Source organism: Rhinocladiella mackenziei, assembly GCF_000835555.1.
Source record: "Rhinocladiella mackenziei CBS 650.93 unplaced genomic scaffold supercont1.5, whole genome shotgun sequence".
NCBI lineage: Eukaryota > Fungi > Ascomycota > Eurotiomycetes > Chaetothyriales > Herpotrichiellaceae > Rhinocladiella > Rhinocladiella mackenziei.
Genome location: NW_013550600.1, coordinates 106,776 through 120,210, shown reverse-complemented (window position 1 = coordinate 120,210; position 13,435 = coordinate 106,776). Strand labels below are relative to the sequence as shown.

The window sequence follows — 13,435 nt, the reverse complement described above, 5'->3', positions numbered from 1 at the left end:
CTTCGTCTCAAATGTTTCCAAAACCCCCAACCTCATTCCGAGTCCAAGTCGCATATCCTATCCTCTTCTCGTTCCACCTCGACTCTCCGCTGGCCCAGACTGCCTTATGAAACGGTCATCCATGCCCACTCCCCTCGTCATTGCATCACAATTCGCTACCACTGGTTTTCGGTCGTTCATCATTTGTTGTCCAGCCCTATGCTCCCAGCACTTGCATTTTCGATCGATTCTTTAGTTCGCTGTCAATGATGGCGCCATCTGGGAAGCATCTGTTGGTTGGAATTAAAATACACTCCACACGCCACCTGTTACGGGTCTAAAATCTCATAACCCTCTCCAAAGTCGACACTCGGTGCTTTAGCGCTTTGATATCGGATCTTCAGAGATGGCATCACAAGCCCATACTTTTGAGCAGACGGATCCAACCCCAGCACAAGCCTCAGAACATCATTCTCGAGATCATCCTGAGGCACACCAGCCGTTGCCGCCTGGGCCGTTAATAGCAGCAGGAACACATCAGCAAATTGAGGTCGATGTAGGCCGAAAGTCCAATATCATGTCTCTGAACTCTAGAGTAGCGTACTAATCAACCTCCTAATTCACATCGAAACAGCGTTTCGATGATGTTGATTCCGCATACGGAGAATCCATGTAAGGTTTCTCGTCCCATACGAGTATTTCAGACATGGGTCCCTGACGGGCCATAGAGCAAGCGATTTGACCTCCTTGGCCTCAAGCGTTGCTCGAGGCGTCTGGGAAAATGGTCGACGGTACCACTCCTACGGCCAATCCCGTATGAATGTTCATCTTTAATGCCCGGTCGGGAGCGCGACCCTGCTGACTCGAACTGCAGAGTATGCATTCCCAAATGACGAAGCCGAAGCCGAGAGATTGGACATGCAACACGCCATGCAGACTCATTTATTGGGAGACAGACTTTTCTGGGCACCGATCAGCCCCAATCCCGACAAAGTCTTAGATCTGGGAACCGGCACAGGCATCTGGGCTATCGACTTCGCCGATATCTTTCCTTCCGCGGAAGTTATTGGAACCGATTTGAGCGCGATTCAGCCCGACTGGGTTCCTCCCAATTGCCGATTTGAGATCGATGATGCAGAGACCGAGTGGACTTGGAGAGAGGAGTCTTTCGATTACATTCATAATCGCAATTTTGTTTGCGCAATTCGAGACTGGCCCAAACTCATTCGTCAAACCTATCGGTATGAGACATTTGCGTCGACTCCTTGGCGCTCTTTGGTGCCGTTGCTGACCGAGCGTTGAGCACAGACATGTCAAACCGGGTGGTTGGGTAGAATGGCATGAAAAGCATCCGTACTTACTCAGTGACGATGGTTCCCTACCGGAAGACTCGGCACTTTCTCAATGGGGAAAGAAATTTTTCGAGGCCAGTAAGTCGTGCGTTCCCCCGCCGCGATATACCGGCCAAAGTCTCATTTCCGGATAATCACCAGGTAGGACGTTTGGCGCAGACGCTCGTTCACCCACCCAATTGAAGCAATGGATGAAAGGGGCCGGCTTTGTCGATGTGGAAGAGCACATTCTCAAACTTCCCGTCGGACCCTGGCCACGAGATCCTCGACTGAAAGCAGTCGGACGTTTTGAGAGTGTCAACATGACCGAAGGTATCCAAGGCCTCACCATCATGCTGTTCACTCGTTGCTTGCAATGGACTCCGGCCCAGGTGGAGTTGTTCCTTATGGACGTACGAAAAGATGTCAAGAACCCACACATTCACAGCTACTATCATTTGTAAGTGAGCTCCAGACACCCTTGCTAGACCCACGGCAGATGCTAACCCTGATGTCTAGCTACGTGGTGTTTGGGCGGAAACCGCCGATGTGATATCAGCATATTTCATTGCCTCATTGGACACGGTCCCTGGACGACGATACGAACATTTCATTCTTCAGTACCAGATTGACAGCGGTTGATGTCGGGATTTGGGTTTGGAATGGGAGAACGAACTAATGACAAAGCACCACCGGAGACGTGTCGTGGAGGATAACTTTCAGGATATTTGTCATTTCATTTACATCCACCCAAATGTGTAACTACGTGACCATCCTCTTGTTCCGTCAAAATGCTTCTCTATTCCATCATGCCTCAAACTTTCCATCACTTTTTTTTTTTTTTTTTTTTTCCCACCCTCGACATATCTAGGTTTTCCATCTCTCGTAGAGCATTTTGACCGATGCAAGGAAGAGAGTGTGCGATCAAAGGCTGACCTGAAATCGAGGGTGGGTCCTTAACCAAGCACCATAACGCATGAAAATCAGCGGCAAAGGCACCATGGCCAGTGCAATGAATGCCAACAAGGAGTTCCCCCATCCCAATCCCAGGTCGGAGTACAACGGACGCCCAGCCAGAGGGAGAAAGGCGCCCACGAGTGATCGCACGACGGTATTTGCGGCTGTCACAGACGCTGCGTATATGGGGTAGCAATCGACTAGATAAGTCTGTACCGCCATCTAATAGGGGAGAGAATCAGTTCGCGGGGGTCAGTTCAGATAGAACAAGGGACTTTCGGCTCACGAAAATGCCAATCAAGCCCAAGCCGACCCAGGCTGTGCCAATAATGGGCATGATCCAATGAATTTGCTTCTCTGCAGACCACCCATACCAGAATAAGCCGATAGGAATGCATATCGCTGCGGGGACCAAGCCCTCCAACCGAACCTCCGGTGTCGTGTCGCCATGCTTTTCCTGTTTTCTCCGGATTCGCCGGTCGCTGGTCGCGCCGAACAGGCCGAGCCCGATGAACATGCCTACTCCAATTCCGATGTATGAAAGACCTGCCAGGCCCGTCGAGAAGCCATAGGTACCTTCGTAGACCTCGGTAATAGTGGTGAACAGGAGGTAGAGATATCCGTATATGATGGAAACGTAGATCTGTCCGGCTGAACGTCAAATTCCGAAGCGTTGAGGCGGCGGGAAAGGCAAATGAGGCATACCACAAATAGGAACACGATGGAAGATCGGAAGAACATCTTCGTTGGACGGATTAGGGCTTTCGCAAAAGCCGTGCCTGGAGAATCGCCCGTGGACAATTTGGATTGGTACTGTGTGTTCCCGCGTGATTTTCGCAGTCGGGCGGCCTTGCGCTCGAGGAGGACTGGGCTATAAGTCTCTTTCATGAAGAGAAGACAGGCCATGGTAACCACTCCAGCCTGTGACATGTCAACAGAGAGGCCTCGGGCTGAAGATTCCACGCTTACGGCGATCGTGATCACCCAGAATATCCAACGCCAGCCCACGTTTTGCGCCAGGAAGGCGCCCGCAACGGGTCCTGCCCAATGGGTCAGCCTCGAAACAGGAAAGCCATGGACAAAAAAGCCGCTTCCCTGCCACGGGTCCGATCAACGGTCCCATCGCAAATATCGCCATCTTCGAACCTCGTTCTTCTCGTCGATACAAGTCCGCCACACTCCCACCCCCGAGCACGAGGGGTGCTGATCCGGCCGTGCCAGCCAGAAATCGGAACCCAACCAAACTGTCGAGCGAGGGCGCGACCGCACAGGCGATGGTGAAGATGATAAACAGCACATTTGTGATGTGATATATGGGAACCCGCCCGTATAGTTCAGACAGAGGCGCGCAAATCAAGGGACCCGCGGCATACCCGATCAGGTAGACGGAGACCACGAACGAGGCGAGAATGGCGCTGTCGCTTTGGAAGTCTCGCATCACCCTCGGTATGCCTGGCGCGAACATGGACGATGCGAGAGGCCTGGGTTTGAATCAGCTGATGCGTCCGTCCGCTCGGTGAGACTATCATCGAACAACGATTCCCTCGAGCTCGAACATACGTGACAAACGTTAAGCAAGAGAGAAGTATGATGTTGATCGCTTTGCGCCCTGAAGGCCAATTCAAGGGTTCCGCGGGGTCGTCAAACCCTTCCCAGTCGACGACGAACTCATTGGAAAGGATCGTATTTTTGATCGCATTTTCCTCAGCCATGTTGATGCTGGGTGTTGATGGTCTTGAGAAAGTTGAACGATTGAATGTTCAACCCATGATTTGGGTGGTCAGGAGTGTCCTTTATTGGAAAGCACCCAAAGGAAAGGAGTAACCTTCCGAGTAAAGTTTTGTTCGATTAGATGGAGATCTCTTGTCGTGGACGGGTCGGAGTTGGCTTGTAGATTGAGTTTGTGCAAAGATATGCAAATTGTGCATCACCAAGAGGGGAGGCCGTTGTCGTATGGCAAGATATGGAGGACTGCTTGAGATTCAATGGGGCCGTTCCCCTTAGTGAGGTAGCAATTGTCGTAATCTATGCCCAGAATGACAAGGAATACGTGTTAATAGGCGTTTGGCTATCGGGACAGGATATTGCGGAAGCGAGGCTTAAAATGCCTTAGGAGCCCTAGGAAGGCAATCGATATCGTTTGTACCGATCTTGAAGCGGTAAGACATAAGCTTAGCGGATGACTACGAAACATCTGCGAGTTTGATTCGGGAGCGTCAAAGAAGCCTCAGATTCGAATTGTGGGGGATGAATCGCCCCAGTGTCCAGAACTGTATCATGAATCTTCCATGGGAGCCCCTCGTTCAAGAAGGCGAATGATTCTTTGACCGAAAAATAAAATTGTCCCTTGTCCTTGATGCTCGACAAGGCGTCCCCGAGCGGAGAAGAGACGTGGAGAAGGGTAACGAATGTGGGAGAACAGTTCCACCTAGGTCGCCTTTGTCGAGATGCGAGCAAGTTGAATTGAAGAAGGGTTGCATCAAAAGGCTATCTGTCTTCCGGCAAGTAATCTACCAGCCTCCATTCAGCCTTCAACAATTGTGCAAAATGCTTCGGTTGGATGATACACATCTGCTGCTCCAGAATGAGGACCCTCCTGTCGAGAGAGGGCACGGGGTTTGACTTCTGACAATATGTACCACGTTGCAGCTCAACATATAGCCAAACTGCTCGGCAGAACACGGGAAAACTATAAACGTGAGCATCCCCATGACCACGTCTTCTCGGACTGGGAGGGACCCCGAGAGAACAAATCTCAATATATTGGTGGCCATCATCTCGTCCATGAATATATCGGTGGTGACCTGGCCATATTGAAGATATCTTTTAAAGGCCCCAGCGAATACGTCGGCGCGAACCGGAAGGAGTTCCAACGAGCAGGTTATGGCACAGCCATTTGTGGAAGAGTCGGCATATGGGACGATAGCACCGGAAATGTCCTTTACACCGGGCATCTGATCCATCTGGTCAAGAACGAGCCAGATGGTTGTCGGATGAGATCAAGATTCTGGTTGGGAGACATTGAGGGAGTGCCTGTTGAAATGGGGGACGGGGCACCTCACTGGCCGGGAGCGGGCTTCATGAAGCACTGCACAGAGGAGATGGCAATACTGGCTTCAAAATTGCCTGGATTGTATCAGAAGCATCGCAAATGGCTGGACAGAGTCTGATGAGGAATATCGTAGAGAAGGCACCATGTGGGCCGTCGCAAAACCGTCAAAACTGCCAAGCCAAACAAAATGCTCGACGAGTACAAATGTATCATCTTGAAGGAGCATCCTGGCAACTTGTCTATTATCCTTACGAATCAACCCCGTGTCCGGCGACGATGTCGTCCAGACAGACGATCAGGAAATATGTCTGCCCCCGTTGTGATCGGAGCTATGGCAAAGCGGAACACTTGATTGTAAGAACCGTCTCCTGGCCTTTTCCATCCACACTGACACCGAGATCTTTCTCTCCAGAGGCATGAGAGATCACGTTAGGACTAGGAAAGATGCCAGTTGCCTTACAGGCTAACTCCAAACTCCAGATACTGGCTCTCGACCATTCGTCTGCGAGCGGTGCAATCGAAGTTTTACCCGGGCAGACAGTCTAGCCCGCCATGCCAGGCGTCATCCGAGTGAGGCGAGCCGAAATACTCCACGAGCTCCTCCAGGGCGATCTACAACTCCGCGTCCTGAACGAACAAACACTGTTCCTCCACCGCACAATGCCAGTGATCCCACAGTGCCTAGTGAATCATCGAGCAACCCATACGAACCTATCTCGGATTTTCAGACGACCTCCGAAGCTGCCTCCCTGGACAATGACCCCTTCGGCTCTCTGAACTGGCCAGATTCTGCCAATCTGCTGACTTCCATTCTCTCCGCCGAGTTCACCTCTCTCCCCTCTCTCGATGGGCTCCCATCTCAATCCGTCTTCCGCGGCGGGCCGGAGTTGCCGTCGGATCCCGTGTCTCCTTGGGCCACTTTAGATATGGATCAAAGTCTTTTACATGGCGGTAATCATGCGGTTCATCATTTGAGTCAGATGATCAACACCTTGGTATGTTCGACTGATGTGTGGGGCCCTGGGTGGAAGCTGATTTCGACAGTCGGCCGATGTCACGTCTGAAGCACAGGGCACGGGGTTCACGAGCGTCTTCCTGGACGGTTGCCTTCACATGTTCTTTACTCAATTTCTCCCCTCATTTCCTGTCGTCCACGCTCCCACCTTTGTCTTCAAGGACTGGACTCACCCGTTATTGCTGAATGCCATTGCCCTTGGTTCGCTCTTCGTGGGAAAGAAAGATTACTTGGCCAAGGTGAGCACCTCGCCATGGGGGCTGAAGAGATCTGCTGACCGTCCAGGGCGAGGTCCTGTGGAGATTGGCACACACTGCCGTGGCGACTTCGGTGAAAAATGGCTGCCATCACTACGAACATACTACTGACGGGCGCAGTGGCACACCTTGATCAAACATCGCGGCCCCTTTGATAGCTGTCATGGGATACAGCTCGTTCTGACCGCTCTATTGGGACAGGTTTATGCGACGTTGTCACAGGTAAGGGGCTAGAGTATTCCTCGGTCGTCCAGCTAAGAGAACAGAACGCTAGTCTTCGCATGACGGCGCAAGTTTTCCACAGTCTCGGTTTCTACTGGGCACGGGAAACGGGAATGTACGATATCGAGGAAGACGATGACCGTCCTGCTCTTGATCCTGGCCACGCGACGGATGCCATTGAATACAAGTGGAGAGTATGGGCGGCGAAGGAGACTCAACTCAGAGCCCTCCTAGGCCATTACATCCTCGATGGCCAAATCTCAGAATATAACGGCGGTCCAACCTGCCAGCGTCACACATCACATTCGTTACCCATGCCCGCTGATGACTCCCTCTTCGAAGCCAAGGATGCCTCGACGTGGATGGAAAGAGCGAGATTGAGGAGACGGCGCCCACCGCCTTTTTCACGTTTGTTTACTTCAATATTCTCTGAAAATGTCCATGTGAGGCATTTAGGGAAATCTCTCTCCTTGTTCACGGCTTCCATCACATTGGAAGGGTTGAAATCACTGGTGGCGGAGAAGACGAATGCAGGCTCAACCATGGTGGGTGTGCCCTCTAGTTTCGACATATCAAGAGCTCTCGGGAGACTGTATGCCTTTATCATGCAGAGTACATCCATGTCAGGGGTGGCCCAAAAAGTAGCTCTGCTCCGGTGGCACACCATCGGCCTCGACGTGGCGACGGACTTCAGTTGGCTCTGTCGGAATCTGTGTCGGAAGTATAGTGTGGAGCAACGAATCGTCGGAGGACGAACAACGCCGGCGCTGAATCTGGAATCATGGGTCCATTCTCCACGAGCCCGACAGGCACTGCTTCACGCCACCTGCATTCAGCGTATTTTGCAGGAACTACCCAACGCGCAAGCACAAATGATTCATGTTCCGGTGGCCATTTTCAGTGCCGGTATTATCTACTGCGCGTTTCTCCTGGGGGGCGTGTCCAGTATGGCCGTCCCCGAGACCGAGGAATGGGAGAGTGTACTGTTGATGAAGATCGACGCTCCCTTCCATGTCGCGGACCAAGAACTTGACGCCGACGTGCGTCAATATCTCACCGGATCGTTCAATGGCACTCAAAAGAACCAAAACATCTTGTACGATATCAATCTCTTTTCTACATCCCTCAAAAGCCTTACACAGCTTTGGGGAGTATCTGCGCACATGCAAAGAGTGCTAGATCAGCTGTCCTCCCTATGCATCTAGCTTCAACGTCTTTTGCCAGCTTCCAGAATGATCCTAGCTTATATGACAACATAGGCGAATGCCGAATAAGAGCAACGGAGTCCAGGATCCTCTGAAAGGCAGCTACGGATTGACCCTAGCCTTAACTACCGGGCCAGCAACCCCTTATATTTTGATGAGAATAAGGCCATTGACGTCCCCACCGACAAGCCTTTTTATCTTCTCCGCCACATTGTGACTTGCTTCTCCGCCCGATCTTCTCCTCCAACTTCTCCACATCAGTCCCGAAATTTTATCTTCATGTACATTTCATACGTCGAGGTCGATTGGATGTAAAAAAAAAAGCGATTTCACTTCTCCTTCCTTCTTATTTGGAGGTTGATTTCACTGTCTGATGATTACACAGGACCAGCATATGTTTGACACGTCTATTCCGTGATGGGCATCTCAGGGTTCAATGCTATTGAGAACTTGGATCATGATTCATTCGGAGTGGATGTTCCTGTGGTAATCATCGGTGGAGGCCCAGCGGGACTTTTGCAGGCTCATCTGCTATCCCAGCTAGGAGGTCGGTCCGACAAACAAAAGAAATGGAAGAACTTACATTAATCCGTCTGCGCAGTCAAATGCCTAATTGTCGAGAGATATCCGGAAAGACTGGGGGCGCCGAAAGCCCATGCACTCTCGCCCAGGTCATTGGAGATCTGTCGACAGTTTCACTTGGATGTACGGAAAATTCGACAACTCGGAACTAAGAGATCAGATGCTTTCTGGGTGAATTTCGTCACCAATTTGAGTGGCCAGTTGGTGGGGACCCTTCCGTACGAGCGAATGGATGTTGATGTACTGCAACACACTCCCGAGGCAAGTCTATCGTGCTGAGCCCGACTCGGATACTGACAGATAAAGATGATTCACAACATTCCACAGCCAGTCTTTGAGCAGTTGCTGACAGATGTCCTTTCGAAAGACTCCAACGTTGATCTTCGAAAAGGCGTCTCCTTTGTATCGCTAGACCAGGTGAATTTGTCAAGAAGCCTTCCACAAACGGGTTGCTGATGAACAGAAGTCGGAGGGAATCACGACGACAGTGGAAGAACGAGCCACTGGGCACCGCTTTCAAATCCATTCGAGGTACTTGATTGCCTGTGATGGGGCGAGAAGTAAAGTTCGAAGCGTTCTTGGAGTGGAAAGTGACGGCGAGGACTCTTGTAAGTCCGGCCCGGGGCGCATTCATCCAACGAGACTGACGAACTAGATGAAACCATGATGACCATCCATTTTAATGCCGATCTTCGGCCCATTGTGGGCGAGCGAGTGGGCATGCTCCATTGGATCATGGATCCTCTCGGTGCAGGATTCATCATTGCATATGACCTCTCAGGAAACGCTGTTTTGATCTGCAATTTTGATGTAAGACCGACCTCAAAACAATTGCTTTCCGTACTTACTCTTTTTGGGCTGAAAAAATCCCCGTGGAAAGCTGGAATCAAGAATTATGTCGCCAAGTTGTAGTCGCAGCTCTCGGAACAGACGTACCGTTCGATGTTCACAGCTACCGACCGTGGCTCCTTAGTCGGAAGGTGGCGAAGACATATCGAGTTGGCAATGTGTTCCTGTAGGTTCGATTCCGGCAGACACGCTCGTCGCTGAGAGGTGACGATTACAGGGCTGGTGACGCTGCGCACTCGTTCCCACCGACAGGTGGTCTTGGACTGAACTCGGGTATAGGAGATGTACACAACCTCGCCTACAAAATTGCATTGGTGCTAAAAGGAGAAGCCCGCGATAGCCTGCTTGAGACATACGAGTCGGAGAGACGACATGTCGCCGTCGTCAACTCGATGCAGAGTGTGAAGAACGGAAAACAGATTTTCGGACTTCTCAAGAGCCTGGGAATTGGGAATGATTTGATGGAGAGCCGGAAAAATCTGTACGCCACTCTGCAAGATCCAGAGAAAATGAAGGTGGTAAATGCGAGGATCGAGGAGCAAAGAGAGCATTTCGATAATGTACGCACTCCTGTCGACAATGTCCCTTGTCTACTAAATTTTGGCCAGTTGGAGCTGCATATTGGATATGTTTACGGGAGCGAAGCGATTCCGCCACATGCTTCAAAATATACGCCCAAGTTTGAAGTCGGTGCGAGGCTTCCTCACACTTGGATCCGACCAACAAAGACCACGTTGAGCGCGGTGGATGTCTCATATGTCGATGAATTGTCTCCTGACGAGGTCAAGGCTCGCCAGTACAGTACGCTCGACCTGTGTGAGCTCGACAAATTTACATTGATTGGCGATCTGGACGTTCCCGGAGTCAAAACCTGCCGCTTACATCAAGATTTTGAAGTTATTGGGCAGGCCGGTCAAGAATGGCTGACAGCCGCGGGCCTAAAGGACGGTGGAGGTCTCCTAATCAGGCCAGATCAACACATCCTAATGGTCATCCGCCCCGATACGACCGTCGAAAGTGTGCAACGGGTTCTGAATCAACACTTGGGAGTGTGACCGAAGAGGGTTCTCCTGCCTGAAATTTTTCCCCTTATTCAGCGGTCTTCTTTGCTGAAAGCCTCATCTACCTTCGGAACGCAACAAGTATCACACAGGTTAACGTCCCGGCAACGTGTGTGCGTCAATCTAGTACCATCCATGCTTGAATCCTCAGCCTCGTGTTGACTTTCATGACTATTTCTTTGAAACGCTCTCGCTCTTACTGTTTGAAGCAATTTTATTAAATGTATACGTCCTCCCTTCATCAGATTTACTATCTCTCGCCTCGGCGTTAACCAACTCTAACTAGGTTGGGTAGAAATGAATACACGCATGGGACCGGTGCTGGATGCTTCTTCTCTTTTCATTTTTGTAGACCTGTCCATGTACCATACCCGTGCGGTCTTGCCCTTTGGATCGGCAATCTGCGTGAAGTCGCTCGTAGAGGATTGCATGAGACGACGATTGGCAGACAAGGACTCCCTCTAGGCGGTGCATGGCTGGTTCAGACACGCAAAACATCTCTCCCTCATTTCGACTTCCAACGAGTCCATTTGCCATCTTTCATGATTCCTCTCTCTTGTGATTCCATCTTTGGGGAAAAAGAGTAACCCACCCCTTCGGTTTATCTCCCAGGTTCACATTGGACTAGAGAATAGGATGGAGCGCAATGAAGATGGTCGAAAAGCACGTAGGCATATATCAACCCCGGGTGATTGTCAGCTCGACGCTAGATGTAAATTTTCCCACGATCTCCCTTCGCACGACCACAATAATCTAAGAATCTCTGCGAGACATATAAACTGGGAGTGAAGGAAGAAAGAAACGGGAATAGCGGCAACTTTCGTGCTGGGGGATTCCATATTCCTCGGACATCGACGAGATGAGGAGGGCGACGGAGTTTCGTGGCTCTGGTCCCAGTGTGGTGCTCTTGTGGGTGGACGGAATCATCAACCAGCGGAAAGTGTACAGCATGTAAGAGACTTCGAGCAAAAGATTTGCCGAGATGCAAGTCTAAAAGTGCCGGTGCCGGTGGCTGCTGGTGATGAAGGAAGCGTGAGACAGTTACTTGGTGATCGCCCATTGTTGATAGATTCCCAGTGCATTTACAGGGAAAGTCATCAGTTCTTCGTAGCCGTGGGTAATACCACAATCGTGACAGGGAATTTGCTGCATCTTCCGAAGCCTGGAGGCAATTTCGTCAATCCCTTTCAACTGGGTTGGGACCAAAACAGGGGTGTTGAGAGCTGAAAATGCAAGCGACAAAGCCACATTAACGGCGTAAATATGCGCCATCGTCGCCAGCAGAAACGGTGCTTCGTCGCTGATGGAAATAAATGACGTAGATAATGACTTCATGAAACTGGAGAATGGGAAGACTACACGGAACTGATCTTGCTCCCGCCAGCCCCGTGGTTGCCCTCTGACTTTGTACAGTAGGTCTCGAAGACCGCGGACCGTGGCGGACGCTTCGGCGTTATGCCGGGTGCAGAGTGAGATCTGCGCGAGGGAGTTGATTCCTTGGTTGAAAAGATATCGGAGAGCTTTGTGGAAAGAGGACACTTTGATGGCGTTATCGGGGTCAAGTTGTCGTTGCGATGGGGACTGTTCAAGGTTTGAATATGAAGGCCATTGACGGCTCGTCGTGTAGTGTAAAGAGGAAAAGAATGAGGAATTTTGCTGCCAGGGTTGCATTTGTTCCGCGACCTGGGTTTCTTGGTAAGTAGGGCGGGGCTGAGGGTACCCTGGTCGCCTTACCGCAGAGCATCCATTCATGAGAGTCCTCCATTCGCTCCTTTTTTGCAATGAATTCGTGTGAGTCGAGTTCGACGCAAAATGGGTTGGACATACCCGTTCCTCTGTTGGAATAACAACAAGATCGAGGCAGAAAGTACGGCGTCGGAGTTGTCCTTGGAAAATGAACTCAAAGCACGCTGTAGCCCCTTGACTGCTAGGGACTGGTAGTGCAGCACGTCTTCAAGTATATTTGATGATTTCGTCAAAGATGCCAGACGATTTGCCGAAATGACCATCATGGAATACGCCACAAAATCATATCTTGCTGCGATCTGCGGGAAGCTAGGATCAAAATTTATCAGCGTACGCTAACGACGGGGGAATAATAAAAGCGAACTGACGTTGGAAACTCGTCCCACCAAGTACAAAATCGCTTCGCCTTCACCCGGTCCAGATGTACAGACAGCACCGATAGGTGGTACAGATATCTCAATCCTCCGATTGGCAAATGGCGCCATTCTGAAAAAAGGGGTCCAGCGAGGATTGGAAGCGGAGGCCTTCCAGATTCCTTCCAGCCTTTGCAGATCTTGTCGAAGGTGTCGATCCAGTGAGAAGAGCTAGAACTCGAGTCGTTGGAAGTCATAGTCGCCGTGTATTCACAAGTGCGTCCGCACCGGACACAGTTCATGCTGCTTTCGTATCAGCACGTAGTCTGGGCCGGACAAGGGGCATTGAATGATCCAACTTACCAAGAAGGCCGAAATTCGTCGCATTTCACTCGGCGGTCTTTGCAGGTTTGGCACCCGGTTTTGGACTTTGCGTGGCTGCGACGAATGATTGTCATTCGGTAAACCAGTCCCCCCCCCTTTTTCTCTGTCAGACTTTTGGGAACAGGCACAGTATATCCGCTGAGTATAGCAATATTTAATATCATATCTGAAATGGTCTTCTCCAGAAGAAAAGAGTGTACTGTACGAAAGCATCGAAAAGAGATGGCGCTGCTTGTGATTCGACCGCGTTTATTAGTCAGAGAGAACGTTACATAATGGATAGAAATCGTATCGCAAGCTGCATAGCCCTGTCTTTCGTGTCAGATTTTAGTCTCGCTTGTTTGTAACTGGGAGCAGTTTTCCGTCAGATGATTGGTGCCTGTCGATCTCGGAATTCAGGGCCAGATGTCCGAGCCTTGCATATCCGTCCGGGTCGTGGTCC

General features: G+C 50.7%; 6 protein-coding genes across 6 annotated transcripts; 4 read left to right on the top strand and 2 right to left on the bottom strand.

Annotated features, from left to right (window-relative positions):
• Positions 1-385: 385 nt before the first annotated feature.
• Z518_06523 (uncharacterized protein) lies at positions 386-1,774 on the top strand (the record flags this gene model as incomplete). Its single annotated transcript, XM_013414655.1, has 6 exons — positions 386-535; positions 614-651; positions 708-793; positions 854-1,220; positions 1,288-1,413; positions 1,477-1,774. 6 exons carry the CDS (start codon positions 386-388, stop codon positions 1,772-1,774), a joined length of 1,065 nt encoding a protein of 354 aa, XP_013270109.1.
• A 460-nt stretch (positions 1,775-2,234) lies between these two features.
• On the bottom strand, positions 2,235-3,979 carry Z518_06522 (uncharacterized protein; the record flags this gene model as incomplete). The annotated part of the gene is made up of 6 exons (XM_013414654.1): positions 2,235-2,489; positions 2,554-2,910; positions 2,973-3,188; positions 3,237-3,307; positions 3,414-3,748; positions 3,828-3,979. The coding sequence occupies 6 exons, from the start codon at positions 3,977-3,979 to the stop codon at positions 2,235-2,237; spliced, it is 1,386 nt and encodes a 461-aa protein (XP_013270108.1).
• Positions 3,980-4,900: 921 nt separating this feature from the next.
• Z518_06521 (uncharacterized protein) lies at positions 4,901-5,437 on the top strand (the record flags this gene model as incomplete). Its single annotated transcript, XM_013414653.1, has 1 exon — positions 4,901-5,437. One exon carries the CDS (start codon positions 4,901-4,903, stop codon positions 5,435-5,437), a length of 537 nt encoding a protein of 178 aa, XP_013270107.1.
• A 158-nt stretch (positions 5,438-5,595) lies between these two features.
• On the top strand, positions 5,596-8,018 carry Z518_06520 (uncharacterized protein; the record flags this gene model as incomplete). The annotated part of the gene is made up of 7 exons (XM_013414652.1): positions 5,596-5,673; positions 5,732-5,747; positions 5,800-6,314; positions 6,364-6,573; positions 6,620-6,664; positions 6,712-6,813; positions 6,858-8,018. The coding sequence occupies 7 exons, from the start codon at positions 5,596-5,598 to the stop codon at positions 8,016-8,018; spliced, it is 2,127 nt and encodes a 708-aa protein (XP_013270106.1).
• A 417-nt stretch (positions 8,019-8,435) lies between these two features.
• On the top strand, positions 8,436-10,504 carry Z518_06519 (uncharacterized protein; the record flags this gene model as incomplete). Its single annotated transcript, XM_013414651.1, has 7 exons — positions 8,436-8,565; positions 8,620-8,840; positions 8,901-9,017; positions 9,064-9,208; positions 9,256-9,410; positions 9,620-10,009; positions 10,058-10,504. 7 exons carry the CDS (start codon positions 8,436-8,438, stop codon positions 10,502-10,504), a joined length of 1,605 nt encoding a protein of 534 aa, XP_013270105.1.
• Positions 10,505-11,551: 1,047 nt separating this feature from the next.
• On the bottom strand, positions 11,552-12,741 carry Z518_06518 (uncharacterized protein; the record flags this gene model as incomplete). The annotated part of the gene is made up of 3 exons (XM_013414650.1): positions 11,552-12,239; positions 12,338-12,555; positions 12,625-12,741. The coding sequence occupies 3 exons, from the start codon at positions 12,739-12,741 to the stop codon at positions 11,552-11,554; spliced, it is 1,023 nt and encodes a 340-aa protein (XP_013270104.1).
• Between the last annotated feature and the right edge of the window lie 694 nt (positions 12,742-13,435).